This window comes from Rhea pennata, chromosome 10 (genome assembly GCF_028389875.1).
Source record: "Rhea pennata isolate bPtePen1 chromosome 10, bPtePen1.pri, whole genome shotgun sequence".
Classification (NCBI taxonomy): Eukaryota; Metazoa; Chordata; class Aves; order Rheiformes; family Rheidae; genus Rhea; species Rhea pennata.
This window is the reverse complement of record NC_084672.1, coordinates 17,203,839-17,230,886: the sequence shown is the minus strand read 5'-3', so window position 1 is coordinate 17,230,886 and position 27,048 is coordinate 17,203,839. Positions and strand designations below refer to the sequence as shown.

The 27,048-nt window shown below is 36.8% G+C and overlaps 1 protein-coding gene across 1 annotated transcript in view; it reads left to right on the top strand.

The window, feature by feature from the left end:
- THSD4 (thrombospondin type 1 domain containing 4) overlaps positions 1 to 27,048 on the top strand; it is a 412,524-nt gene that overhangs the window by 70,454 nt on the left and 315,022 nt on the right. The window contains exon 4 of the mRNA XM_062583614.1: positions 13,057 to 13,499. Within this exon, the coding sequence (XP_062439598.1) occupies positions 13,057 to 13,499 (443 nt within the window). The remainder of the gene's footprint in view (positions 1 to 13,056; positions 13,500 to 27,048) is intronic.

The window sequence follows — 27,048 nt, the reverse complement described above, 5'->3', positions numbered from 1 at the left end:
CTACAGTTGCTCTGCTATTTCAGATCAACTTTCCTACCTATGGTGTGTTGTTTTTTGGAGAGATTGAGTTTTGCTGTTTTCATTGGAGGAGGTGTTTTTTGTTTCATTTGTTAAGTGGACATTGAAATTGTGCTTATGCCTAGAGAGGGTCATTTCAGAATCACTTTTGTTTTCCTTTTTCTCCTTAAATCTACCACATAATAACAGGGTGTTGTTTGCATTGGCAGAATATGTGAAAGTGAATTAAGAGCTTATCGATACTCTCTTAATCAAATTAATCTATCATTGTGGACAGACTGTGAAGATCTATGCACTTGTCCTTTGCTTTAGGACAAGATGGTTACAACTAATAAATGTCTCTTTCCCCCTCTTCCTTTCCCATGCCCCCATGCTCTTATCTGGAGTTTTTAAATTGCTTAACAACTGAGACTTACCTGCTCAGACAGGCTTCTTTTCTATGATTATGTGAATGGTTCTATGCCTCCCTGAAGTTTGTCCTGTGAAAATCTGTATGCGACAAGTAAATTGAAACTCTAAAATTTTATGGAATTCTGGCATATTCTTGGATTATTTGGAATAGCTGCTTTGGGTGGCGGAAGCTGGGAGACAGTTTTTGCTCTTGCTGTCCTGCGTCTAGGAAGAAATCGAGAAATAGGCTTTTGATTTCTTTCTGTCTTTGTCTCTCCATCCTTGTTTTCCCTGATGGTCTTGCTTGTTCAAATACACTGAACTACTTGCAAAGGGCCTAAATTGCAAGGCTTGATTCCTTTTCCTGGGCTGTAGAAAGAAGATGCTGGAGATGCAAGTGCAAAGGTAGGAGGGGAGTGTGGGGGGGGAGATGGTAACTATAAAAGTACTATTCCGAACTATGAGAATTTGATTGCTAAAGCTGACAATGATGTCAATTTTAAGATCAATATAGGAAATTTTGTGTAAAAATGTGATCTTACACCTACGTTTATATTGTAATAATGATAGCGAAGGGCAGCATTTCCTCGTTTCCATTTTCTTTTCACCCTGCCAGGCCCTGTAAAAGTTTCTGTTCTGTTAATTGGAAAGGATACGACTGTCTAGTACATCCGAATGCACTATAATAGGTTAAAAGTGAAGTGGGGAAAAAGTCTTGTATATCCTTGAAATACTGCGGGAAATTGGATTTAGACAAAGCAGTTAATATCTAGGCTTCGCCTTTGGCCAAGACACTGAGGCTAATGCCTAATAGAAATGCTGTGGGATCTCCACCACAGCTGGTCATCACCTTGCTATCATGAGAAGCATGTTAACTGGAGGCTCTGTGTGCTTCTTCCTTGAAGTCCAGGTAGGGTGAAATTCCAACCTAAGGTCAGCAGTGACTGAAATCTATAACTTGTCAGGGCTTGCGAAGCAGCAAGCCAGCTCTTGTTAACAGCCTTCCTACAAGGTGGCTGTGGTTCTGTCCTGCTGGGCTGCATCCGCTGACTCAGATTTCACTGGGGTGACTTACTGACTGCCTGTGGGCACTTGCGGCATTGGGGCATCTTACTGCAAGTGTTTGCTAATGGCATTCATTTTCTACTTGGTGTTTTTCTTGTGTATGAAATAAGTATTAGTCAATTACTACTGCATTTTCATACGCACCAGTTCCAGAAAACACTGTCCACTGAAACGTAGACCATATTCCTTTTGTAATTTTGTACACGTCTGTATATCTTCTGGTGCAGCTGCTTTATTTGAATTGTTCAGTTAGATATGCAGTGACATTCACTAAAAACTTTGGTGTAATAGAACATTTCTAGCTTGTAGCTGGAAATGTTCCTTTTCTAAAAGAATGTCATCTAAAGTGATCTTTAGGAGAGGAGGTGATGTAATCCATACAAGAATATTTTCTGTAAATTTAATCTTTTAATGCAGCAGAATGATTTGAATAGTAGATTTAAAGAAGTATCCTGCTATCTCTGGATTATTACTGATTTCCTATGCTTGATGTTGGGGATTAACATAGGGAATGAAATTCTTATTTTGTGAGAGGAAGGGAGGCAGGACAATAGTACATTGTTTTATGCAAATGTATTCTTTGAAAGTCAAGGCCAATGGCTTTGTTATTTTTTAACAAACTTTACCATAGAGAGCTGAAAAATAGGTTTTAGATTAATATATTAACTTTAAGCATGGAATATCAGAGGCTTAGAGCTTGTTCTGTCTTTCTTTCAGGAAAAATAGAAGATTCTTCCTTTCAGTTAGATTCTGGAGCAGGTGAATCTGCAAGGTGATAGATAAACTGCTCAACTTTCTTCTGAGCAGTACTTAATGCTAGGTCTATCCCAAGCTTTTGACCAGAGCAATGATAAAGATTTCAGCTATTTTCAGACAGAATTTAGAGAAATTCTTTTGTCAGGGCATATCAGTCTCCTTTGTGACAGTTTGTTTTTTCTGCTTCTGGGATGCTGCACAGTTGACTCACTGAGTGATCTTAGATGGTGTTCTGTTAATTACTGGGTAAATAAAATCCATGTCTCTACCACATGTGGATTCCAGAGAGGTTTTTTAAAGTGTAGGAACATAAAATGGCAACTTTGTCACAGCTGAAAATTGACCTTGAAAAGGCCTAGTGATTAGCTCACAAATGATAATCAATGATAAAATACTTCCTAGAATAAGGAAGCCTCATTTCTGATATAACGAGAGCCTGATGTTGATCATCATTATGTTACTGTAAATCAGAAGCAATCCTGCTGGAGGTAAGGAGTGATTTTATCAAATATGTGAAAGTGAGATCAGGAGTGAGTCATGTATTTATTTGAAAGTACTTGATGGTCTCATAGGAAAATGGAAAGCAACCTCTATCTTAAAACACTAAACTCACAGAGGATGATGGAGGTAGTCTTGGTGCGAAAAAAATTAGTCAAATCTGGAGGAAGCTTCAGGCTTTGTTGGCATGAGAACTGTTCTGAATTCATTCAGAGCTGTTTACTTTCTGGACTACTAAAATAACGTTAAAGTCTCTTCAGATGTGGTCAAAGTTGGTTGAAGGGGCACTTAATCTTTCCAGGCATTGTAACTCTCTTCAGTGATTTGTGAATACAAAGGTCTTCTATTTCCAGGCTTTTTAGCCCTTTAATCTTCGCAGGCACAGATGTTCAGGCAGAGTTTTTATACAAAGAACGGAAACCCAAATCATTTAAGCTGGTAGTATTTACATTTAACATGTACTGTAAAATTCAAACGGTTTACTACATCTCTGATTAAAGGCTTCCAAAATGCACTAAAGGATTAAAATAGCAGAGCGTACTAACCAGGCAGACATGTACACATTGTGTCATGATGTTTTGTTTGGCCTCTACTCCATTTTTCTGCTAGCTGTGAGAGATCTGAGAAGTTATCTGTGAGGTTTTAGGGGGTTTTTTTGGTAGATTATTCTTAAGAAACCACCAATGTTCCACGTGTTTCTTGGAACAGCTGTATTTTAAATTCTTCTTACAAGTGAATGTCCATAAAATGAACAGTAAAGACCTACTGCAGGGAAATTGTTATGGCTGTGTAGGTTTGGCCTTTATTGGAAATCAGCTGGGCTAATATTGAAAGAATATTCCTTGAAGATGAATAGAATGGCGAAAGAGTTAAAGCAGGTCATAGATACGTTTATAATGCTAGCAGGTAAATACTACAATGTTACACTTGAACAGATTCTAAAACCAAACTGTAATTTCTTCAGCCCATTCAAAGTTTGGCGTGCTCTGCTCTGAACTTTGAGTTCAGTTCTAGTTTCTGTGCATTGACCTGCTTTCATTTTTACAGTCTTGAAATTTTAAGAGGACAAAAACTAGCTCTGACTTTGTGGTACAGACTGCCAAGCATCATGATCGCTATGGACTGTGAAAGTTCATCATGAACTTAAATTTGGAATACTGTGTGCAGCATTGCATAGTGTTAAAATGTGGGAGTGGGAAAAGTACCAAGAATGAGAAAATGAGGATAATCTAAATTCTGACCTATTTTCCTTACAAAGAGTGAGGGAACAGATTAGGACCGTTGAATTTAGGGAAGAGATCATTGTTTTGGATATTAGTCATAATTTAAAACCGTCATGGTCTGGAGAAAGGGAATACAGGATGAATGATCTTCATTTATTAATATAAAAAAATTGGAACACACCATGAAATTATGAAGTAGCACGTTTAACCAGAAGAAAGGAAGTACCTTTTCAGATAACATACAACTAAATTGTAAAACTCACTTCTACAGGATCTTTTGGAAACCAAAATTATAAATAGGTTAAAAGGGGGATTAGTTGTATTCATGGAGGTTAAGTCCATTAGTGGCTATTGAACGCAACTGTTTGGATATGGTATTTAGCTCTAGAAGGCCCTTAAATTACTGATTAGCTGCAAGCAGAGGGTCTGTGGAAGGGGAAGTGTCTCCCTAGGCATGTCCTGTTTCTTAAACTGTTTCTTAAGCTTTTGCTTTTTCTACACAGTCAGAAACATAATACTAGTTAAAGGGGTCTTTGACATTTTTTACTTTTCTGAATGATTCATTTGCATATCCACTAAAGTTTAGTAGAATTAAGTATCCGACAGTATTTTAAAATCAATGTTTGTCACATCACTATTGCACTGTCAGTCTTCAGCTTCATGCGCAACTAGTTATACTTGAAATATTTGTGGCTTACTGTTCAAATCTTATTTCCTCTTCAGGGACATTCTCACATAGCATAATTTCAACAACTGCTGCTTAAATCGTGAGATGTGAATCTTATTTCTAACTTGTCTGATGGAGGTGGTACTAGAAATTTGCATTGTATTTCAATAGCTGGTATACTGCTCATTTTTACTGAAATTCTTGATTTAGGATCAGAGTGGTTATATGTGTTTGCTGTATTATATGAATCTAAGAGAAAGTGCTTTTCTGTTTTAAATGCAGTCTATGTCAAGCATACTGGCACGTTTTGTTCAATTACATCTGAGATTGTCATGTGTAAAAGTGGGGAAAAGCTTAAGACCTGTCATAGAGGACTATAGCTACAAGAATGACAAATACTGTATTGGGCAGTAGTTTAACACAGAATTAGTCTGCCTAAAAACTACTGAAGGTTAAAATTCTATAGAATAATCTTAGATTTCTGAAATCCTTAAAATTTATAAATAAGCAAATAAAGAATGTGTCTGCTTCGTTCATTCTTTTTGTATAGTCTGTGAAAATTGTGTAAATTCAAATAAATTAGAAGCATTATTTGTAAATGATTTGTAAAAATCTTCATCCAGTAAGTCAGAGGATGGAGGTGAAATTTCTGAGTTTTTTGCCCTTCTAGATGTTTTGTGTTTTACTGCAGATGCTAACTGATAACTGTAATCATTAGGAAGATGGATTTTAATAAGCCCGGGTAGACAAGTTTTTCAGCCACAGTGTGTAATGTTTTCACTTGCTATCTTCTCACACTTCATACCTTCCTTTCTTCTATCGTGGTGGAGTAATGAGCATTACTGAATGGTCACGATATTCTATGTAATACAAATATGTTCATATTTTACATCAGGAAAATGATCTCCTCAGTTTGTCAGCAGAGGAGGTTTTTACAAGAACGCTTTCATGCTAAGATGTTTGACAATGTGCTTCTGTAAATAGTTATTTATATGGTACACAGGCAACTAGTCGTATAGACTAGAGAAATAAACCAGCTGAATTGCTGATGATGTAAATGGTAATGCTGTAAAAATAAGTTAGTGGATATTGCAGTGATCTGACAACATCTATATGTTACCAGAAACTTAGCTCCGGATAAATTTACTGTCTCGTTTCAGTACATGCTATGTACATAAACCAACTGCTATTGTAGAAGTAACTGACACATTCCAAAGTGAAACCTGCAAAGCTCTTAAGCTGCAGTACCTGCAACACCAAATTTTTCTCTTCAGAAAACATGCACAATGAGAACCCAAGCTTAGGCTAATACACTTGTGAGGTTATAAAGTAAATAAAAAAAAATCAATGAAGGAGTCAGTGTTTCCTGGTCAGATGAAATTCTGAAAGACTTACTAATGTGTTGAATTGCGCGTGTGTGTGTATGTGTGTATATATATACACACACACACACACACATATATATGTACACACACACACGTATGTGTGTGTATACACATATATAAAGAATCAGAGCTGGATTTATGTGTGTGGGGGGGGGGGGACTTGTGCATCTCTTTCCAAAAAAAGATGGGAAAAGCAAGGTGCCTGGGACTGGGTCCCACTACTTATTACAAAAGCGCTTAAAATGCCTGAAAGGATCCAGATATCCACTACTGTAGGCATTAAAAAGATACAGAAAGGTGAAGTATTGCTACTATGTACTTCTCTTCCTCATTCTCTACCCAGTTTGAACCAGTTAAAGAGTATGGATGAAAGCTTATGAAAGTGCTCAACATGCTGACGTTTAGTAATAAAACTCATACTGTTTTCAGATTGTCTGTTCATCCAGTGCGATGCTAAGTGCAGAACCAACCCTTAAAAACAAACATCCCAGAATTGACTCTGTCTCTCATACTGACTTGTATGTATACTGAGATGCAATTTTTTCAATGTAGTTTTTGTACAAATCTTGAAGCACTGTTCAACAGAGCAGAATTACCAGCCTCATAAAGGGGAATATTACCAAATTAAGATAGTGTTATTGAAATAATATATTGTAATTGTCACTGACGTAGTAGACATTCCAGACTGGGGTGTGGGAGGGAAGTATTCTGGCCCTCTGGGTTTACAGCCTAATCAGAGAGGAGCAGAGAATTAGGAGAAGGAAAGCAGTAACAGATCTCCACTTTTCTTAAATCACTAAAGATTCTCTGTTGAAAGCACAACAAAAGGACTAACAGATCTTTATAAGGAATTTAAATAGGAATAGAATAGAGGCCTACGCAGTCAAGCGAATGAGGCTTACTATGCGTAAGAGATTGTGCAGGAAAAGAATATGGAAAAAGCTGACCAACTAAAGATAAGTGTTGGAGCCTTCTTGGGTAAAGAATATTGAAAAAAAATTGGGTGGTGACTGTTCTAGAGAATATTGAACAGGAAAGGACAGATTAGTATCAGAGTTATTTTGAGCGCAAGACTTGTGATATGTATTGTTTCATTAAAAACTCACTTTCTGGAGTCAAGCTTCAAGAGAGCAAGAAAGATCAATAGTTTTAATTTTTAAGTGTCCATATTTTTAAACACTAGGAAAGTCAAATACTAGAAGAACAAATTCAGTCTATCTGATTACATCCAGGTTTTGCAGTGTGTATAAGCATGTAGCTAACTTGTTCTTTGTCTTCCTCCAGTGAGTTTATTCACATAAAAATTAGGCGAGTGTTTTTGTGTTCTACTGAAATTAAGCATTAGTGAAGGCATCAGGAGAAAGACTCTGAAATAGCAGATATTAGAAAAAAATTGACATAATAGCATTCGTCTTATCTGAAATAAATGTGAATGTTTTGGGCAGTTAAGTACAGTCTTAGTAGTCACCATGCATGTTGTATATATTTTTTTTAATACTAGAATTCTGATTTCCCTTTATATGAAATAATGTCCGAGACCATTCTTAGAAATAGCAAGCAGAAATTGGCCTTGAAGAGCCCTGGCATCCAATACCATGGCTTTCTGTCATAGTGTACTATCATTGCAGCGAGCATGTGCACACTGGTAGACTTTTCTGGTTGTCTTCCTTTTCTAGAGCATGAAAAACTAAGGAAGCCAGAGACAAAATGCTAAACTGTGCTTTTGATTTTTCAGTTTATTAGCCATGATGTACTGAGTTTTCATAACTGTATAATCTACACACTGAAGCCTGTTGTGTTGAAGACAAATTAATGTGTTTAATTAAGTTATCTTGATAACTTAATTGCACTCCATAATTTATAGTAATTTTAAATGCTAGTTAGGGATTTTTTAGTTGTGCTTACAGGGTTAAATTCTGTAGACTTAATTACTAGCCATATGAAGATTCTGTATGCAGAACTAAACAAATACATAATTTTTGATTGTCTGACTTGAGATGGTTATTAAGCCTAAAGAAGCAAATAGGATAATGTTGCATGGACTTGGGAAAGACAAAGGAAAACAGAGGAAACGGAATGGATTTTTCCATTTTTCATGTGGATAAGAATCTTCTTCTTTGCTATATTTACTTATGCTGTCTTTTTTAATTGCCTTTTTTTTTTTTTTTAACTCACTTTGTTTTGGTGGTCACAAAAGATGTGTTAAATCACAACTCTTATCTTACAGATCTATACATTAAACCAACTTATACATTAGGAACAAAACAAACTCCAAAGAAATATGGGAGTTCTTAGTATCTCCCCACCCCCCCACTCCCCCCCCCCCCAAAAAAAAAAAAAAAAAAAGGAAAATCAAAAATAAGTTGTTCCATAGATTACCTACCCACAGTGATATTTTGGTTAAGATATTTGGGAATTCTTTCAGACCTTGATTTATCTATGGTATTGTTGTTTTTCTCTTACATTATTTTCTGTGGTTCTGAATAAATGACCCAGTATGCAAAAGTGTTGAGCTTCTAACAGATTCAAATTATATAAGATAATTTGCAACTGATTAAAATAAACTTTTAGTCTCCCTGGCTTTCAGTTTGTTTTTAGTTCAACTAGGTTTGTTTACTTAAATTACTAATTTTCCTAAGGTTTGATCTTTATATACACTTTACATGCTGAACTCTTATTTATTCCTACATGTGAGAGATGTTTTAGAGGAAGAAAAAAAGCTGTTTTTAGGAACTATGCTTAACTTGAATGAAAAAGAAGACAATCTCAAATTAAAACCTGCATGTAATGCAGTTCCTGTTTACAAGCTTTATTTGTCCCTTTATTTTGGGGGTCTTTGGATTCTAGATGTGAGGTCTCAACAGCATTGCCATGGAAATTAGAAATGCATTAAATTGCGTGAAATTAATAGAAGAGTTGTCAAAGATTCAAATTTCAAAATGATGTTTTAAATATTAAATCTACTTCCTTCAAAATTATGGACTGTAACAAAATTTCATTAAACTTATATTCTGGACAAACTCACTTTTTTGCTGTTGTAACAGTTGTGTTTTGTATTTTACGAGAAAAGCTAGTAGAGGAAGAGCTAGGTTTTTCTTTTTACTTCATTTTGATGAGCTTATGTGGAACTTAAAAGGTCCATAGGTCCCACATGTCTATACATTGGTGGGAAGATTGAATTTTATTAAAATCTAGGGGTAAGGATTTTGATCTGATGTTTCTTCTATGGTGCATATTCTTCATGAGTAAGAATAAAAGTGCATTAATTTGCATGAACTGAAGAAAGTTCCCTCAAAATCTTTCATATCTGTATGTGTTCTTTTAAACTTGGTTAACAGGACTCACCAAAGCCAATTTGAAAGAAAAAATAATTTCCTAACTACTGTTTTCACTTTGATTAAAAACAAATTTTCACTATTTTTTAGAGTTTTTCATTTCCTTTTCCATCTTCCATGTTGTTCTAGATTGTAGAAGTCTTAGCAGATTATCAATTCACTCTCAACCGATTTCTATATTCTCCTGGTTGTACAAGAGGCAGCCCCCTAATGATATTAGGGCAGCCGTGATAAATAAGGAAAAATAAACTTCTTCTTATACTGAAGTATATTACAGATTTGGACTCCAACCTGTAGTAGCAGTATTTTGAAGAAGACATGAGAATTTACTGTTGTTTTTGAAATACACAACTGTATTCTTTGTACTATCAAATGGCATCTTCCCACTTGCAGGAAACAGAGTAATAAAGAGGCGTTTAATACCACACTGTAATGGATAGGTAGTCATCTGAAATAGGTGACAAATGAGTATATTGTGATACACAGAGTTATTCATACAAGTACTAAATAATTAGAATAAGTAATTAGAAGCTAGCAAAATACAAGAAAACTGGAGGGGGAAAAACCCATCTGTTCCCATGCTTCACTTGTCTTTCTGCTAAGTTTTTTCTGCTATCCGATTTGGATCACCTTTCCATGACATATTTGTTGTAGACATGGAGAACAGCTTGCTGGAAAGAGTGTGTGAACTCTGTGTGTGTGTTTAAGTGTTTGAGTGTCATTATTGCGCACTATATTTTCTATTCTTTAATCTAAATAGCTTCAATATATTCAGCCTTTCTTAATGGGTTTTACTGAGTAGCTTATGCCATTGACCACTCATGTTTTCCTCTAAAGATTCTTCAGCGGTCCAGATCTTTTCTTGTGCCCAAAGCTGAGATCTAAATTTAAAAAGTGCATAACCTGGGTTATGTTTGCTACTGAAAATCCCCCTATCTCAGAATTTTATCATCTAACATATAAGTAACATTGAAGATTTTGTGCTCTAGTATAACACATTATATAGTTACTTTGGGGTTAGTTTTATTATTAAATCATACTGTGCTATGTCTAGAACTATTTTACTGTGAAGATTAATGTGTGTGAAATTACTTTACATTGCCTACAGTCAATAAATTATAATTTTATCTAAAACAATCTTTGCCGTGTTGAAGTTTGATAGCCAGGAGGCTCTCTCTACATCAGGTTGACACTTGTCACCATTATATCAGTTTCTGTTTCCACATAGGGAAACGGTTCTTATTTCAGTAGTGATTTCAGTTGCTGGCAGATGAATAGATTTTTCATTGTTGCCTACATGAATACCTTTGGCTTAAAAAACAAAAACAAAACAAAAACAAAATGATTATTAAATAGTCCAGAAATATGAAACTAGTATTTCTGATAACAGACTTCCAGTTTTATGACAACTAAATTTTACTGCAAACTGGTGTCAAATCAGAAGAAATATAATGAATATTTTAGTATAAGAGTTATCATTTTATGTCTGTGGTAAAGATTAATCTACAGTTTATGTATGAACAGTGCGTATTCACTGAGAAATTGTAAACTGAAGAACTGCTTGTTTATTTGGTAATATTGTGAGCCTGTGATATTCTTATTGGATATGAGTGCAAATACAACAACCAGATACCTTGTTGCATGTTATTCATAACTTTGATATTGTTTGGTTATTAGATTGTACAGGCTATTGAACTTAGAAGGCATGAGGGGGAATTTCTTCCCTGTGAGAGTGATGGAGCACTGGAGCAGGTTGCCCAGAGAGGTTGTGGAGTCTCCTTCTCTGGAGACAGTCAAACCCGCCTGGATGCAATCCTATCTAACATGCTCTACGGTGACCCTGCTTGAGCAGGGGGTTTGGACTAGATGATCTCCAGAGGCCCCTTCCAACCTTACTGATTCTATGATTCTAAGGCTGATACCAGATGGGCTACCCACAGAAAAAGAACAAATTAAATTCAGAGACATCTGCTCCTGTTTTTGAAATAGGATTGCAAAAATTGGGAAAATATCACACTAAGGCAGATGCTTTTTATTATTCACTAGTTATAATTAAATGCAGTTTTTTCTGTGGTTGGGGATGAAAGAGTAAGAGCAACCTTAGAATGGGGAAATGTTTTCGATTATGTAGACCACAACTAACTATTACACAGCAACACCACCAACTGTGCACTGGCTTGCATTTGTGTACTATAATGGTGTATTCAACCTGTATTTGCAAAGCACATTCCACCAAAGCCTCCCAAGGTTTGTAGCCGGCTGATCAGTGGTGTGTGCTAACTGGCTGAGATGGTTTGCACTTCAGCTGGTGAGTGCTGCTGTAATCTGTGATTAGAGGCAAAGCATATAGATGTTAATCTTTCCTTACTGCGAATGTTCGGGACAAAACTATTCATGACAGTTCTCTGTTTAGGAAGTCATCCTTTAGAGGGGGGATAAGTTGGCATATAGGGAGGCAAGTTTGTCTTTCCAAAGCTCATTTTGAGGCATCTACACACTAGAGTAGGGCTAGACAGGTATGGTAAGCAAAGGGTATTTCATCTCAATCTCTTTTTATTTTATAATTGAAATGATATGTATGTGTGCTTGTTGGTACAAAGGTTATCGGAGTACAGTTTCATGAAACTATTAAAGGATGTTAATGTAAAAGAATGCTCTGCATATTCATAGCCATGAGAATTGGGTATTAGAAGCCTGCTTTGACTTGTTGTATCATTTTTCCAACAGCAGATCTATACATTTAATGAAGGAGGCTAAAATTCTTGTGCTGCAAATTCAAGCACTCTGCCCAGTGTGAAACACTATGAAATCCTGGCTACAGCTGGCCCTAGGAATGGCTAGGAGGTGGAGATGGGTGGCTGTAGCTTCCAACCTGTGTTGATACTGCCAGCTACAAAGTCAGGATGTTTAAATGTGTGACCACTGTTTGAGGGGCTCACTCCCCTTACAGCACTAGATCCTGCCCTTTCTAAACCCTTCTAACTGTTTCAAGAGCAAAAAGTCTCACCTTTGTGACTATTCTTCCCTTCCCTTTCTCTGTCCTACTAAATGATGAATCTGGACTAAGTGGCGTTGAATATGCGAGACTGACAATTTGCTGCTGATTTCTCTGAATGTAGGACTAAGTTTGTTGTCTTTGATAGTACTTTCCTTGAAGTATTTTTGGAAGAGCATTAACAAGGGAAAAAGAACAGTAATAGTGTAGGAGTTAACTATTGCTTTTTTTTTTGGCTTGTTGGAAATCAGCCTATCTTCTTAGGCTTTTGTTTTCCTAAAAAGTTCCACCTTATGTGGAAGTTTCTGAAATATTGCAACTGGAGTCGGCCACAAGCAGAGCAGTTTCCATTGTTCAGGCATCGGAGTGGAAGAGAGCAGCTAGTTTCTCTTGACCCTAGTTGTCATTAAAAATGACTTTACTGCCTAACTGTGTTTGAAATCGAAGTTCAGAGATGGAAAACTTAACTTTTGCATTGAGCAGTGTTTTCTATTGCTGAGGAAATCCGTTCCTATCTACATAGTCCAAAACAAAGTTTTGATCTGAAGGGCTGATGGTTCTAGGAGACCTTCCTATACTAGCAAATGAGTAAGAGGAATCACTTCCTTTGTAGTTCAGTTTCACTTGCTGTGATTGCAGAGTGAATAGCTCACAAAGGATATTAGTACTATCTTTGTATTACAGTGTGAATTCCAGTTCCTAATTCAGTCTGCTGTGTCTACAGGTTCCCCAGAGGATAGAGGAGCAGAGAGATGCATTTGAAGATAGCAGTGCAGGCATCCCAGGTATGTGGGGAAGTTGGGGCCCCTGGTCTGCCTGCTCCCGGAGCTGCAGTGGTGGTGTGATGGAGCAAATGCGGCCCTGCCTCCCAGCCTATTACCACGAAAGAGGCTACCAAAGGCCAGGGCGACAGTACCCAGCCTCAGAGAGAACTCTTGCTCGTCAGAATCCGCGCCATCGTGAAGACTCACTGATTGCTTATTCTGGCCATGTCATTTCTGCCATCCGTACATCTGTGCCACTTCACAGAAATGAGGAGCAGCTTTGGGCTGGCCTTCGGGCTCCTGTTTCTTTCGGAGGCCATAATAACAGCCATATGAGCAGAGGAGCATTAAGAGGCAGCCGACATTCTCAGTCCCAGAGGCATAACACCAAGCCAGAAAAGAGGTACAGTGTCTACATTTTATTCCTGTTATGAATGATGTATCTAAAGAATGGCGTACAAGACTAGAGTCAGACTGTTTTGTTTTGTTTTAAAGTATTCCAGCAGATGGAAATAGTGCTTTCCCTCTCAGTCGTCTTTTGGAAGATGTTTGGAGCGATTTTTCTGAGGGGAGTTTCTTGAACAACAGCAACAACAAAAAAACATGCCATCTACTTATTTAAGATTTTTAGACAAAATCAGTCAGCCATAATTCGCGTTTTAAAGACATCTTACTGGCTCAAATCAGAAAAAGAATGTTACCTTGAGGCAATATTCCTACTAAGACAGCATGACTCTCTATTGCTGGTGATAAAGACATGCTAAGCCTCTCAAGAAACTCTCCCCATGTTAAAGAAACTTTGAAAATAAGAATTAATGTGTTATCCTCCTGCTTGTGTCAGTGAAGCGTAAAATTTATAGGATGCTTGGGGCAAGCTGTTCAAATGTTGATCTAAGTATTGGCAATTTCCTTTAATTGCTGCTTTTTCCCCCCTTTCTTTCGAACCCATAGAATTTGATAGTTTAGAACTTTTGGATATAACTTTAATATTGCACTGATTATCTTACAAAAATTCAGAGACTGACAGAGGTAGGTTTTTAGTAGCGTTGTTAACATGGCTATGTTGAGGCAAACATCATATTTCCTTTTTCTGTTTTGCTACTAGTCATTTACTATAATGTTTTACTTCTCGACTGTGCAGAGTAACAGATAAAAGTTGTAGTACATAACTCAGTTATTACTGGTATTGGAAGTCTGGCCTTGAACTGTCGGCACAGAGTATTCAAAGACTGCTTGTTCCAGCCGCTTGGCACCTCCAGCCTCCAAGGGAATCCCGGCTGGCCAGAGGCTCTGCGGAAGGGCTCCTGGCACAGCTGCTGGCACTGCTGGCCGCTTTCCCTGCAGGCTGTCCCTTGCTGCTCTGGTGGCCTCTGCAGGCCAGGAGAGGCTGGCACAATTTGAAGCAACCACTGCATTTAAGGGCTGGAAAATGCAAGGACAAGGAGCAGAAAATAACATTGACTTTGTGCAGAAGATGTTACATTTTTAGGAGCCTTACAATATGCAGTGTTAAAAAGATCGCATTGTCTGTTGTGTCTCTGCTTTCCTATATGATGGAAGTCCTTCTGTTTTTGACAATTTTTGTACTTATCTAAGCATAGTGAAAACTGTTGCATCACCATTGATTTCCCCCCTGCCCTTTGGCAAAAGACTATGCATTTAAGGTCAGCCTGAAGTATGAAGTCTATTTATGTAATGAGTAATTTCCATCTTGCATTAGCAGGTCCCTGGTGGCTTTAGAGCCTGTTGTATTGCATAACTTTCAGATGCTTTACTAGTAATTGTAAAAACAGAATGAAGACAAGAAATGTTACTTGAAAATGAGATGTATTAGAATGACAAGCCTAATAGTTTTCCTTAATTTTACGAAGTCCAGAGTGCAAATCTTTTTTGTAGAGGTGAGTACTGTGCCTTCCTAGTTACATGGAAAGGTACGTTCAAAAGGTAAGGTACTGTAGATACAATTTTTATACTGTAGAATAGTCTTCAGTGTTTGCTAAAAGGGTGACATTGAGAATTGGTTTGAGGCTATTCAGAAAAAGAATTAGTTTGAGGCTATACCCTGTTTTCCTAATGTATACAGGCAATGGAAATTTTGGGGATATTCCTAATTACTGTATTAGACTTTATGTAAAAGCTGTAATTTTAGCAGGCTTCTATAAAGCAATAGAAGAGGGGATTAAGACTTGTGACTGAGATGAGCTTGCTTTTGACAGCGTGGTAAGAGGAAATTGGATGGCTTCCAAGGTAAATATGTTTTGACAGCAGTGGAAGTCCTTCAAAGCAGCAAAATGTGTGTCTTTTAGCAGCAAGTGGAAAAGTTTTCTGGCTGCTTCCAGGCAGCTGACTAGGGAATCAGAAAAATTGGGAAATATGAACTCCATAACTTAACGCAATTAAGAAGGTAAAGGTTTATTGACATTAGAATGGAAAAAGCCCTTTTGCAAGTGTAGTTAGACTATTTAAAAGTTGAAGGTGAAAGGAAGAAGACTTAACTCAGAATTTTCACCAAAAAAATAGATATGATTTTTTGAAGAGAGAAGAAATACGAGTTTGAATATCAGGGCTTTATTCTGGTATGTAACCTGAGAAAGAATTACTTGAGTTATTGCAGATGTTAAGGGTATGAGCATGGAGCAATAATTATTTCTGCATACCTTCTACAGCTGTAGGTGGCTCCTCTGTCCCGTTACTGTTTTACAGCTTCAGAAATATTAAAAAGAAATCGCTGTGCTCATTGCAGTTTTACTCAGTGTATTGGAATGGAGGGGAGATGAGTGTAACATTGTTCAGAGCAAAAAGTGGGGAAGTGCTTCCCATGTTTAGTCATTTTCAAAACGAAACTATGACTGATTTGGAAAGACAGTGTAAAGGCTGTGAAGGACATACAGTTGCAAAGATACCAACTGTTCATTTTTTTTCTTTTTCCAAGCAAATCTCAAAATATACTTGTGCTGTGTCTTAAAAAAAAAAAAAAAAAAAAAAGCTCTGTAATAGCCTATTGAGTAAAGATACATTATACACATGCAAAACACACTTGGATCTTGTGTTTGTATGTTGTATGCAGAATACCAGAATACCTATAGCCCTGTGTGAAAGCCAAGTATTACAATCTGCAAGCACAGCTTAAAGCGTTCACAGAAATCGTTAGACAGATGCAAGTAATAAAACGAGACTTGCATCAATCATGTAATGATTTTAATAATTTCCTAAAACTTTCAGGGCATGATAAGGAGTTAAGGTTACCCCATTCCATCCCTTTTATTTGTTATTCTCTGATTCCTGAAATTACTACTTGTGCAGTACTAGATTTCTGGTGTAATCTTTATTTCAGAAAGTGAAGTAAGGCAGTACAAATGAGTAGCTATGAGTGCTACATCAGTAGTAGTTGGGGGTGGAAAAGAGCAAATGTTTTTATTCTGATGTAAATTTGGGTGCATGCTAAAGTGCCATGGAAGTACCAGACTACTAGAGCAAGTTGGAAAGTGATTTTTCTTCCACTGAAAATGTAAAAATGTGCTGAAAAGGAGAAAGCTGAAAACCTTGCAAATAACTGAAAATTCCATTCAGTAGTACCATTGTAATGTCTCTGAAGAAAGGTCACCCAGGGTTCTGCGTTTTGAGTCAGATTCTTTGGGAGAATTACACTTTTCATGATAAAACCAAAGAGCACTTTTGCTACTCTTCAGACATAACTTTTTAAACAAAATGATTAAAAAAAACCTATAATACACATTGGAAACAAGTTAGAAAGCTGCACCATCTGTATTATGCCAACAGTGCACGGCACTGATAGCTCTGAACAGAGCATGCTTCAGAGTGTCACCCTTCCTCAGGCTAAGGCTAGTACTCAGTCTAGTACTTTTTCAAACACTGAGAAGAACTGATGCTCTGTCAAGTAAAAAGTCATAGACTAACAATTTTAAAACATGAAAAAAGCATCAATTAATGCTTAAAATTAATTATATTTTGAGCGCTTACCCTTTAAAAGATCTAATGTCCAAGATGTTGACAGTCATGTAACCATTGGCAAGAGAATTAGGCCCTTCTTTAAAGAAGTTACATCCTAAATGCAAATACAGTCCTAAAAATTAATAACATAATCAATTAAAAAACAAAGCCACTCTAGAACTTTTTAAATCTTGATTGCAATCATATCATCCTACATTTTAGAAGATGTTTTTACTACAAATACTCTTTACACATTGTAATCAATGTTTTAAAATCTTGTTTTCTGGATTTTTTAATTTTTTTATTTTTAACAAATTTATCCACTTGGAAATGAAGGGAACTCTTCCCAACTTGAAGAGCTGAGTTTCCATTAACATTGCCTTGTTTTTTTGCTTTATCTGCTACAGGCAGATAAAATGCCTGTAGCATACCCTAAGAACAAACAGGTATGAGGAGATAATGTAAAAGTATCAAAGCACTTAGGCAGCTTTAAAAAGAGGTACATATGGAAAAGTAATCAGGGCATGCACAAGGATAGCAAATGGTTTAAGGGAGAAAACAAATCCCAATGACACACCATTCATAGAGTAGTTTTTTGCACTTGTTAAATGTTGCCTTTTCCAATTATTTTGGTGATAGAGAAGGCAAAGCCACAATTTTACGTGCACATGATGCCTTTGGCGCCAGGTAGGATCGGCTTCAGTGTGGGGCACACCCATTTACAATCACACGTATGGGCCATCACACTGCAGTTTGAATTCTGCATGCTGATAATCAACATTAAAAATACTTGGATTAGACTTTGAGGAGGTTGTGGCTGGAGGTTTTGGGGTTAATTTTTTTTTAATTATTTTTTTTATTTCAGCTATCTCTGATGCTAAGATGCTTCCAACTGTCACCACCTCTTTCTCTACAACTGGGCTTTCTCAATGGAGGCAGAACTTCTGTGTCCACATCTGCAAGTGCTAAGTGTGCTTTGGGCTGGATTAAACACAAGCACATGTGGTTCTTAAAAGGGGAAAGAACAATTTCCATTTGTCACCAGAATAATGAAATAAGTAAAGCAGGCTTATATAAATGGTTCAAGTTTAAAGAAATAGGTTAATAAGGAAAGGGCTTCCCTAAAGCTCTTTTTTGTATTTGGAAGAGGAATGAGAGGAAAGATTTGCACTGAGGAAATAATCCAAAAATCAACAGCTTCTCATACTGCTATAGCTCTATGGTCTTTATTCTGGTGCCAGCAGCTGACGTGAAAGTCACTGTGCTGTTTTGTACCCTGTATAGGTCATCTTGCAGAAGCAGAACATTTCTAGACCTGTGAGCAATAGAAAGGAAGACTGTATTACTGAATGTCAAAACACTGCTTCCTTTCTGAAGATATTTCTTCTGCCCCCTTTTACAGTTGCTTTGACCAGCAAATGTAGGTCACTCGGTTGGCAGACCTAAACTTAACCTTTAAAGGGACAATCCAATTGTATTCCCCTAACCAGTGTAAGCATTGCTAGCAGCATGCTCCGTTGTAATTTTTGTGACCTCTTTAGTCAGTTCCAGTTTGCAGAGATGGACAAATGTGTGATTGTTGACCTCTCCAGTTCATGAAGGTAGTATTTTTCTCAAGTTCTCAGGCTTTATATTTATTGGTATGGTGTTTGTTTTTCATAATTGGGATGGAAACCCAGCTCAAGTACTTGGCCATCCTTGCTTTCACCGTTTCTCTAATGGAATGAAAATGGGATATATTCTAGCCCAAATGCAGTAGGGGATGTAAAAGCTTAGTGGGGGATGAGGGGTGTGTGTGCAAGGGAAAGGCAGAAGAAGGATTTGATCCTTTCTGGGGATAAATTTTCTAGAAAAATCTAAGAGCAGCAGTAAAATACCAAGGAATTAATTTTAGTAGCACTTGGGAGGAATTAGAAGCCGTATGAGGAAGATGTTTGTTTTCCTTCTGAAGAAAATTCCAAACAGGTTCTAATAGCCATAGAGATCTCTATGTGAGATATTTCCTGGGCAAATGAATAGCCAACTGAGGTTGTTGTTACTTCGGGTTGACTTTGTGCTGTCCCACCTCTCATCTGGTTTATTAATCCCTATAATATGCTCCAAGTCGTACTTATTACTGGACAATTAGTATCAATTTTATTATGTTACTGTGAACACACGTTGAAAGGTATTACTAAAAATAAAAGCTAACATGATACAGCAATTGTGAGCCACCCTAGAAACTTTTTAAATCTTATTGCTGAACATTTCAACCCTTTCTGAAGTGGGAGGTCTGGAAGAGGGGAGAGAAAGTTGAGAACATATTTAGCATTCAGTCAAATGTGGAATAGTCCATTTTACTACCATTTTACCAATGAATTATTATATTGTCAGTAAGGGGCAGAAACACAACATTACTCCCATCATAGTTGCAACGCCCAGAGGAAGAGCATCTCAACACAGTTACGTGATTATTTGCATTGAATGTTTGTTGTTTCACTACCAACTACATGCTTTCTTGATAAAATCAAAGGTGCAAAAGGTGCAAAACTTGCTGTCTCGCAACTGAGATAGAAAGTTCCAACAAATTTCTTGGTTTTATTCTACTCATGGAAAAGAGAGACTGCGGTTTGGATTCAAATTCTGGAATGCTATCACAGTTTTGAAGAGAAATAACATAAATGAGGTGATACAGCACTTGCTGTGAGATTAGTAAAAGCCAATATAATAAATTCTTACACCAGCTGTATTAAACTGTGCTGGATTGAGGTGTCAGCGATGATGTCTAAGGATGGAAAATACGTCCATACGTATCTATCTCATATTAACCCAAGCTATCGAGACCTATTCCCACATGACCATTTATTTAGTGACCTTTTTAATGAATTGTATTTTATCAGAAAAAATTTCCCATCATATAATACAGAAGTGACAAAAGAATCAGCCCTATGGTTTAATAATGTTTCTCTATGGAAGATACACCTCTCAAGTACAGTTGATTACTCTATCTGTTTCAACTCTGGCAGTTGAAATTTTTAGGCCAATTATGTACTTACAGTTTTTGATTTTAAAACATAATGCATGATGTAAAGCTGTTGAATACTTTTTTTGTTCTTATACAGATTTGAATCCTAATTAAATTCGCAGATTTTTTTTTTTGGAGAGGAAAGTGTTAGTGAATATTCACAAATCATAACTTTAGTAACTTTTGGTAACTACAATATCTGAAATGTAAACCACATTCTTTAGTTGCATTGTTTTAGTTACCTTGATAATGAAAATCAGTAAAATCAATGCCTGCGCTGATTTAACCACGATGAAATGTGCTGATGAAGTACGAATAACATACTATAATGTTGCAAAAAAGTTTATGATGATGACTCTGCTTTCCAGGGTGTAATATATTCTCAGAAGGGGTAGCTTGACTTCCCTGTGACCAAACATTTGACAAAGATAACTATTCAACACCTTTAGGCTATCTTCTAGGTCAGTGAGCAAATAGCATGTATTTTCACAACAAAAAGCGGAGTCAAAGGGCTCACTTCTTCCGTTAGTGTTTAAGTGATTTTCTCCAGATTGATGTAAAGCTGGTGAAAGGTGAGCGAAAGGAATGCAAAGTTGCACAGGACTACGGTGCAGTAATGAGAGGTGATATGTAGTGGAGTTTGCCTTAAAAGATGAGTGAATCAACCCGACTGTTAAGAGCTCTCCCTTTTGAGTAGCTGGCAATATATTTATTCTCCAGGACCACTAATACGTTCCTTCTTATTAAAACTGTTACTTATGTCAGAATTTGCTAAAATACCATGAGGTATAAATGTGATAGCAGTTATGTCCAGGATAAGACAGTTTATTTGTGACTTGATCATAAGAAAAGGGGGCCAAAAATGTGTGGTGGACAGTCTTTTTAAAATAAATCTTGTTAACTGTGTGCTTAAGAGCAGGTAAAATGTGGGAAAATTTGAGAATTGCAGGAGGTCTAGAGAGCAAATGATTGAATAGGGCAGTTTTAGGCCAGTTATAGCTTCAAGTTATGGAGGTAGTACCAGGGATTAAAAGTGTGTATCTGAAAATATTTTAAGGATAGTATTTTAAGAGTAATAACAATAATAAATTATATTTTAAGTAAATATATCCTATCCTGTTAACAGAAGCACATATAATTAGGACCCCTTTTTTTTCCTATTTGAAGCTGAAATTTGGTCTCCGTTAAGACTACTTGGTCTCCCTTTCATTTTTTCTTATTTGCATATAGATTTTACGGGTTGGAACAATGCTGACGTGAGTAGCTAGTAAGTCCTTTTTGATTCTTTAGAAAGAAAATCAAGGCAACTCTAATTATATTGGGTATGTAAATGGGTAGTGTCCTTTTAAAGTTGTCAGTTACACTAATGTAATGCTGCTAAATAGATAGTTTGCTATGAAATCTAAAATATTAGGTTAAATCTTGCTATGCCTGTCTGGAAAAACAGTTTTAATTAATGTAGAATACATGTAATTGATTTAGGTAAACAGAATTTGGCTTATTAGCTTATACCTCTATTCTTTGTAGAAACTTGGAGGACTTCTACGTAGGTTTCTTTAATAAGGAGCTCACAAAGTATGGCATATTTTAAATTTATTTTGATGCTTTTTGAAGAAAGGAAAAGGCAGGTGAAGAGCAAAGAATAAAAATTCTACTTAATTTTCCAAGACACTGTCTTTTTAATAGCAACAGAACACTATTCCCTGTAAACTTATTTTTTAATGTCTTACTTCACTGGCCTATATGTAAATGTTAAAGCATTAATTATATCAAAAAAAGAGTTTCAGCTACAGAATAAAGCATTCAGCATTACAGTTCACCAACAGGTCCCTGTGGCCTGAAGTCAACAAAGGCTTCAAGCACAGACCTGTAAGCCTGTCTCAACATTGTTCCTCATAGGATGAGACAGCAGTTTGTATCATTGTAAAAATATCACAGTCTTATGAGAATTCACCAATAAAAATTTGATGAATGGAATCTATGCAGTAGCTGATTTAAAGTGTTGAAATAAAAAGCAGTCTTCAAATAGATGGTAATCATAACGTGTAAGAATTGATGAGGGGCTTCTGAAGATGGTATGGAAAGGGAAATAGTGATTATTTGAGGTGAAGTTGAGAGAAGATGAGAAGGTGTGATTAAAACGTATTTCCCTTCACCTCTATTTACAAAAAACAGGAGTGAACAATTGTATTTTGAACATTTTACAGAACTGACATGGTAAAAGGGAAGGCAAATGTATGTATGAATAGCTCAGGACTGGTCCAGTTGCCTGATTTGCAACTGTAGGGAAGCAAGTCATAGCGTTCCTGTCTTACATGTCTTTTATGTAATGCATCCTCTTTACTCCAGTGACTTCAATGGACCATCTGCACGTTAACAGTACTGAGCTTAGCTTTTTGTGTTGAAACCAATGTGCTTAAATTTTTATGTGTTTTTTCCGACATAAGTGTCAAGCCTGCAGTATCAGGCCCTTGTCATGGGCATGTTATACTGAATTTGTTGAAAAAGTTTAGTACCTCAAGGGATCTCTCTGGTTTCCGTGACATAGCACCAAAATCTCTTTAATTTTTGCAGCACTGACATTATATTTCTTGAGAAGGTTATAACCCTGATAATAACCTAGTTAACAACAAATGTTTTTTGTTCTTAGGAACGGAACATATAAAGTAAAGGTTTCCATCCTTGACCTGAACTGAAAACAAGTGAGAACATCTCTTACCAGGCACATGTTGCATGGGATATGAAAGACTTAAGAACTGTAACTGTGACATGTTAGAACTGTGTTTTTATTTATTTATTTTACTGTCTTAATATTCTTTTTTTCGCATTTAAGTAGCTGCCTTGTAGTCTTTGGATGATTCTCAGCAAGACAAGTAGTTGTTGCATGAAGAATATTTTCAGCTGGGACCTGTACCCTGCTGTTCCCTCTTCACTGTGCAGTTTGCTCAGGCTGTGTTGCCACAGACTGCTTCAGAGGTTCCTCTGAAAGCAAATGTCCTGCAAGGTTTAAACCTTTTTTTTCCTGGCTTCAGTACATATATGATAGCCTCAAATAAAACCATTTCTGTTACTCAATCTTCTCCTCTTGTCTGACAGCAGATTTCAAGCTTCTAATAAATTCTTTACTGCTTATCATACTGTTTGATGTCCTGTTACCTTCTGTAATTTCAGTTTTCTCCTGCATATTAACCCACGTGTGTAATATTGATATCAAGTTAGATGAGACTCTTAAGAGAATTACAGATTTCAAGGGATGGTAAGACATTTTCTGCTTATTGTAGCTCTAGGCTACAACAGTTTGGCCCCTGAATTCAGCTGTCAGTGGAAAGTTCTAATCCTGTCAGTGAGGGATTTGAGGTCAGTCCAGTTTTGCCTTTGTAACTTCTTATGTATACAGATTATTAACAGCGCCAATGAAATCATTTTACTATGCTGTAATCACTGTACATATTAATAGCTATTGCCAGCACCAGTCTCTTTAGTTCTAATTTTTCTACTCACTTCATGTACGTGAGCATATTATGTTTAAATTTTTCGTTTAATGTTTCTCTAGCTTACTTGGCAGGGTTCAATACCAGAGTTTCTGTATACCAGAGGACAAAAATCTGTTAAATTCTTGGTACAGTTAATGATGATTTATGGTGCTAATGGCTTCCAATATTTGATAAATTATCAGTAATTACAGCTTTGAATGGGATGTTGCTGGGACATTGAACTATACTCTGAAGGTACCTTTGTCATTTGGATTTTGTGTTTGAACTGCTTTGGTTTACAAGCTCAATTGTCTTTTTAGGGTTTGACTAGAAATATTATATATCCTGTAAATTCTGTTACTGAGGATGAGGATCTACCAAGTTGCATGAGATAAGGGGTAATGTTACCTTGAATGAATCAATTTGCTAGGATATGTATTAGATAAAAATTAAGTTGGAAGTCTGAACCAGCGTTGTGGCCGTATGCAAGGATGACTGTTCTGCATCTGAGCAGGAGGACTTGTCTGTTAATTCCAGGACAGAGTTTCTGTTAAAGCAGGTCTCTGAAGGTTTTGCTGAAAGCTCTAAAGTCAACCTAAATCTCAGCAAAATTAAGAGAAAGTGCATGGTGTTTGTTTTAAATCTGGTTGAATACTCTGTGATGAGATTGCATTGTCTTTTATAATAGTTGTTCTGGCTGGGTGTGCAGTGAAGGAAATAATCTACTCAGTTTATGGAATATTTTCTGTCAATGGATTTGAGTAAATCTGGAAAAACACCACTAAGTCTGTGATTCTTGAGCAATTTTTTCCCCCTCTTCTCCGGTGAAGCTAGTCGCTCGAGGGTGTTACTTTAGGAAATGGAAGTTCCAAGAACATTAATTACTCTTTGAAAAGCAGGGTGAAAGGCTGGAATTGAAAGTGAAGGAAACTGGCAATTTCTTTGGGTTCATTCTAAGAAAAGGTTGTAAGGGCAGTATAGCAAATCTTTTGTAATGTCATCAACAGTTTTTGCTACTGTTCAACTTTACGGTTTTTCACTTGCAACAGAAGCAATATAATGATGCTGAGAGGTAAGTTGAGTGAAATGCTGCAAAGCTAATGTAAAGCACATTCTTTATTCTATCTGACAACGAAAAAGAAAGAAAATGAGTTATGCTTCGGATGGAAGTAAGCCAGGGAACATCTGTTAAGAGAACTGTGGGAAAAATGTAAGGAGAAGGGAGCTGATGAAAAAGGGGGGAAAAATTAAGAAGGTATGTTGGAGAGGGGCTTTGTAACAAGCCCTTAAGAGAACACACAGAGGCCCAGGAAATCTGTAATCTTACTTGCGTGTTTTAAAGATGCTGTGTATCCTTCAAGGATGTTCAGAGGGGATTTCTGTGCAATGTAAATAGCCAGCCCATCAGTTAAGTATTTCATTCTTAATGAAACTCAAGAACACTTGAGGTTCAAAGTGTTATTCTTAGCTCATAAACTCTGAGGCCGTGATAATACTTTTATTTGCCTGTCAAGGGATACGTATGCCCAAGGCTAAAATTAGAAAAAGTTACTACAATGAAATACCTGTTCGTCGCTCAAGATGTACTTTGAGGGCTCAATTCTCACTATTCTCAGCTGACTTATCCTGAGTAAGAGAGAAATTCTTAATAGTTAGATCAACAAGTGTACTAGCTAATAATTAATGTGTTTGCTACAATCTTTACACTAATAGCATGACAACTGATTTCTCATACTTGTCTGAGCAAAAGTATTTTTGAAATCAACAGTATATTTGGTTAGCTTAAGTTTAAAGGTGCCCATCTTTTCAGTTATCAAAGCACTAACCAGATCTGTCTGAACAGTTGGGGAGGGGTGTGTCTGTGGGAATTATGCCCCAAAAAGGAGATTGCTACATCTACATAAACAGCTGTTATGCCTCTACTTGAGATAAACACAGTAGAGCAGAGATGTCTGTCGGCTGAGGCCTGACATGAAACGCTTAAGGCTACTACTTGCCTTTCAACATGTATTTTCTGTTAAGCAGTAATTTGCCTTCAGATGGTAACTCTGTTCCGATGGTACTGTGTTATCCACTTGGTTGTCCGTATTACGCACAGTCTTGATCCTAACTGTCTACAAGCAGTGCTAAATACTACTTTTCCTCTTCTTTTGCCCTGTTTCTCCTCTTTAATCCGGTGAAGATCTAAGCAACTCTTTATTATTGAGCACTTATTTGGTACTATGCATAGCGAGGTAAGAAATGATGCTTATAATATACCAGCAGTTTAGCCAGGGAGCCTAACAGGTGATGAAGCTGGTGAGATTCGCTTACTGTTGGGAGTCGGATGCTTTTTCTTGCTTTCTGCTGCTTCTAATTCCAGAAGAAGTGCTCCGGGCCTTTGTCCATGCAAAATAATGTAGGAAATTACTGACTGTTATCTTTTTATTAGATGGAATTAATATAAGGCCTGGCCTACATTAAACAGTTTTATTAGCATGACTATATCAGAAGTAGTAGAAGTCTGACTGACATAAAATTATACTACCAAAAGCCCTATGTAAAAGTAGCTGATAGGCATAGTATATGAGCAACCTGTGGGAGCATGTGCTTTCTTTACCTGACTTTGGCTGATACAGATGAAGTAACTCTTTCCTGAGTGAAGGAGATGAAGGATGTGCCAGTCCTAAATCAGTGTCCTAAACTGTAGAGCATGAGAGAGTGAAGCTGCCTGTGCTCATCTAAGGACCAGGTCTGGACCCTGAGAAGGAAATATGCTTGACAAACTTATTAGATTTCTACCTAAGAACATTTATTAACAGGTGATGAAAATTGTTGTATTAGTGGAATAGTCATATTAATTCGTTTCAGCTGAAAAGGACAGTGCTTTTGAGGAGACTAGTCTAGATGGTAATGGATAGCTTAATATCCTGAAGGGTCCAAGCAGGTGCAAAGGAGCATTGAATTGATGCAACTGAGAAACACTGAGTAATCCTGTGGAAAGGATGATCCTAGTTCAGCAGTTAAAGTATCTTCCCTTTTCAAGAAGGTTATGAAATGACTGTACCAGGTTTCTTTTTCCTGCTACCTGTTTTTTTTAACTCTTTATTACATAGTTAAATGAGCAGCAAAATATTGGTATGTTAAATACTTAAATTTTGAGATGATAACGCTCATATTTTAATGCCAGTGATTGACTTATCTACTGGAATTCAACCCTGCAGTCGTTCTCATGCTTGTGTTCCAGCTTATAGTTTTAATACCTAAATAAATCCATATATGATGGTGTTTAACAGAAGCAATCTAAAATTACTACTCTTGTTTTCATAGAGGTTGTGTGAAGAGTTTATACTGATGCATTCGTATTCTAGATATGTCAGCATAGTGCAGCATGTTGCAGATTTTGGAAATATTGTAATCTTACATGAATGAATACAGCTATTTTGGGAACTCTTGTGCTGGGAGGAATATTGGGCTGCATTCTGCCCCTAGACTTATGTAATTTTCCCATTAATGTTGGAGGGACCACAGATATGTAAAGACAG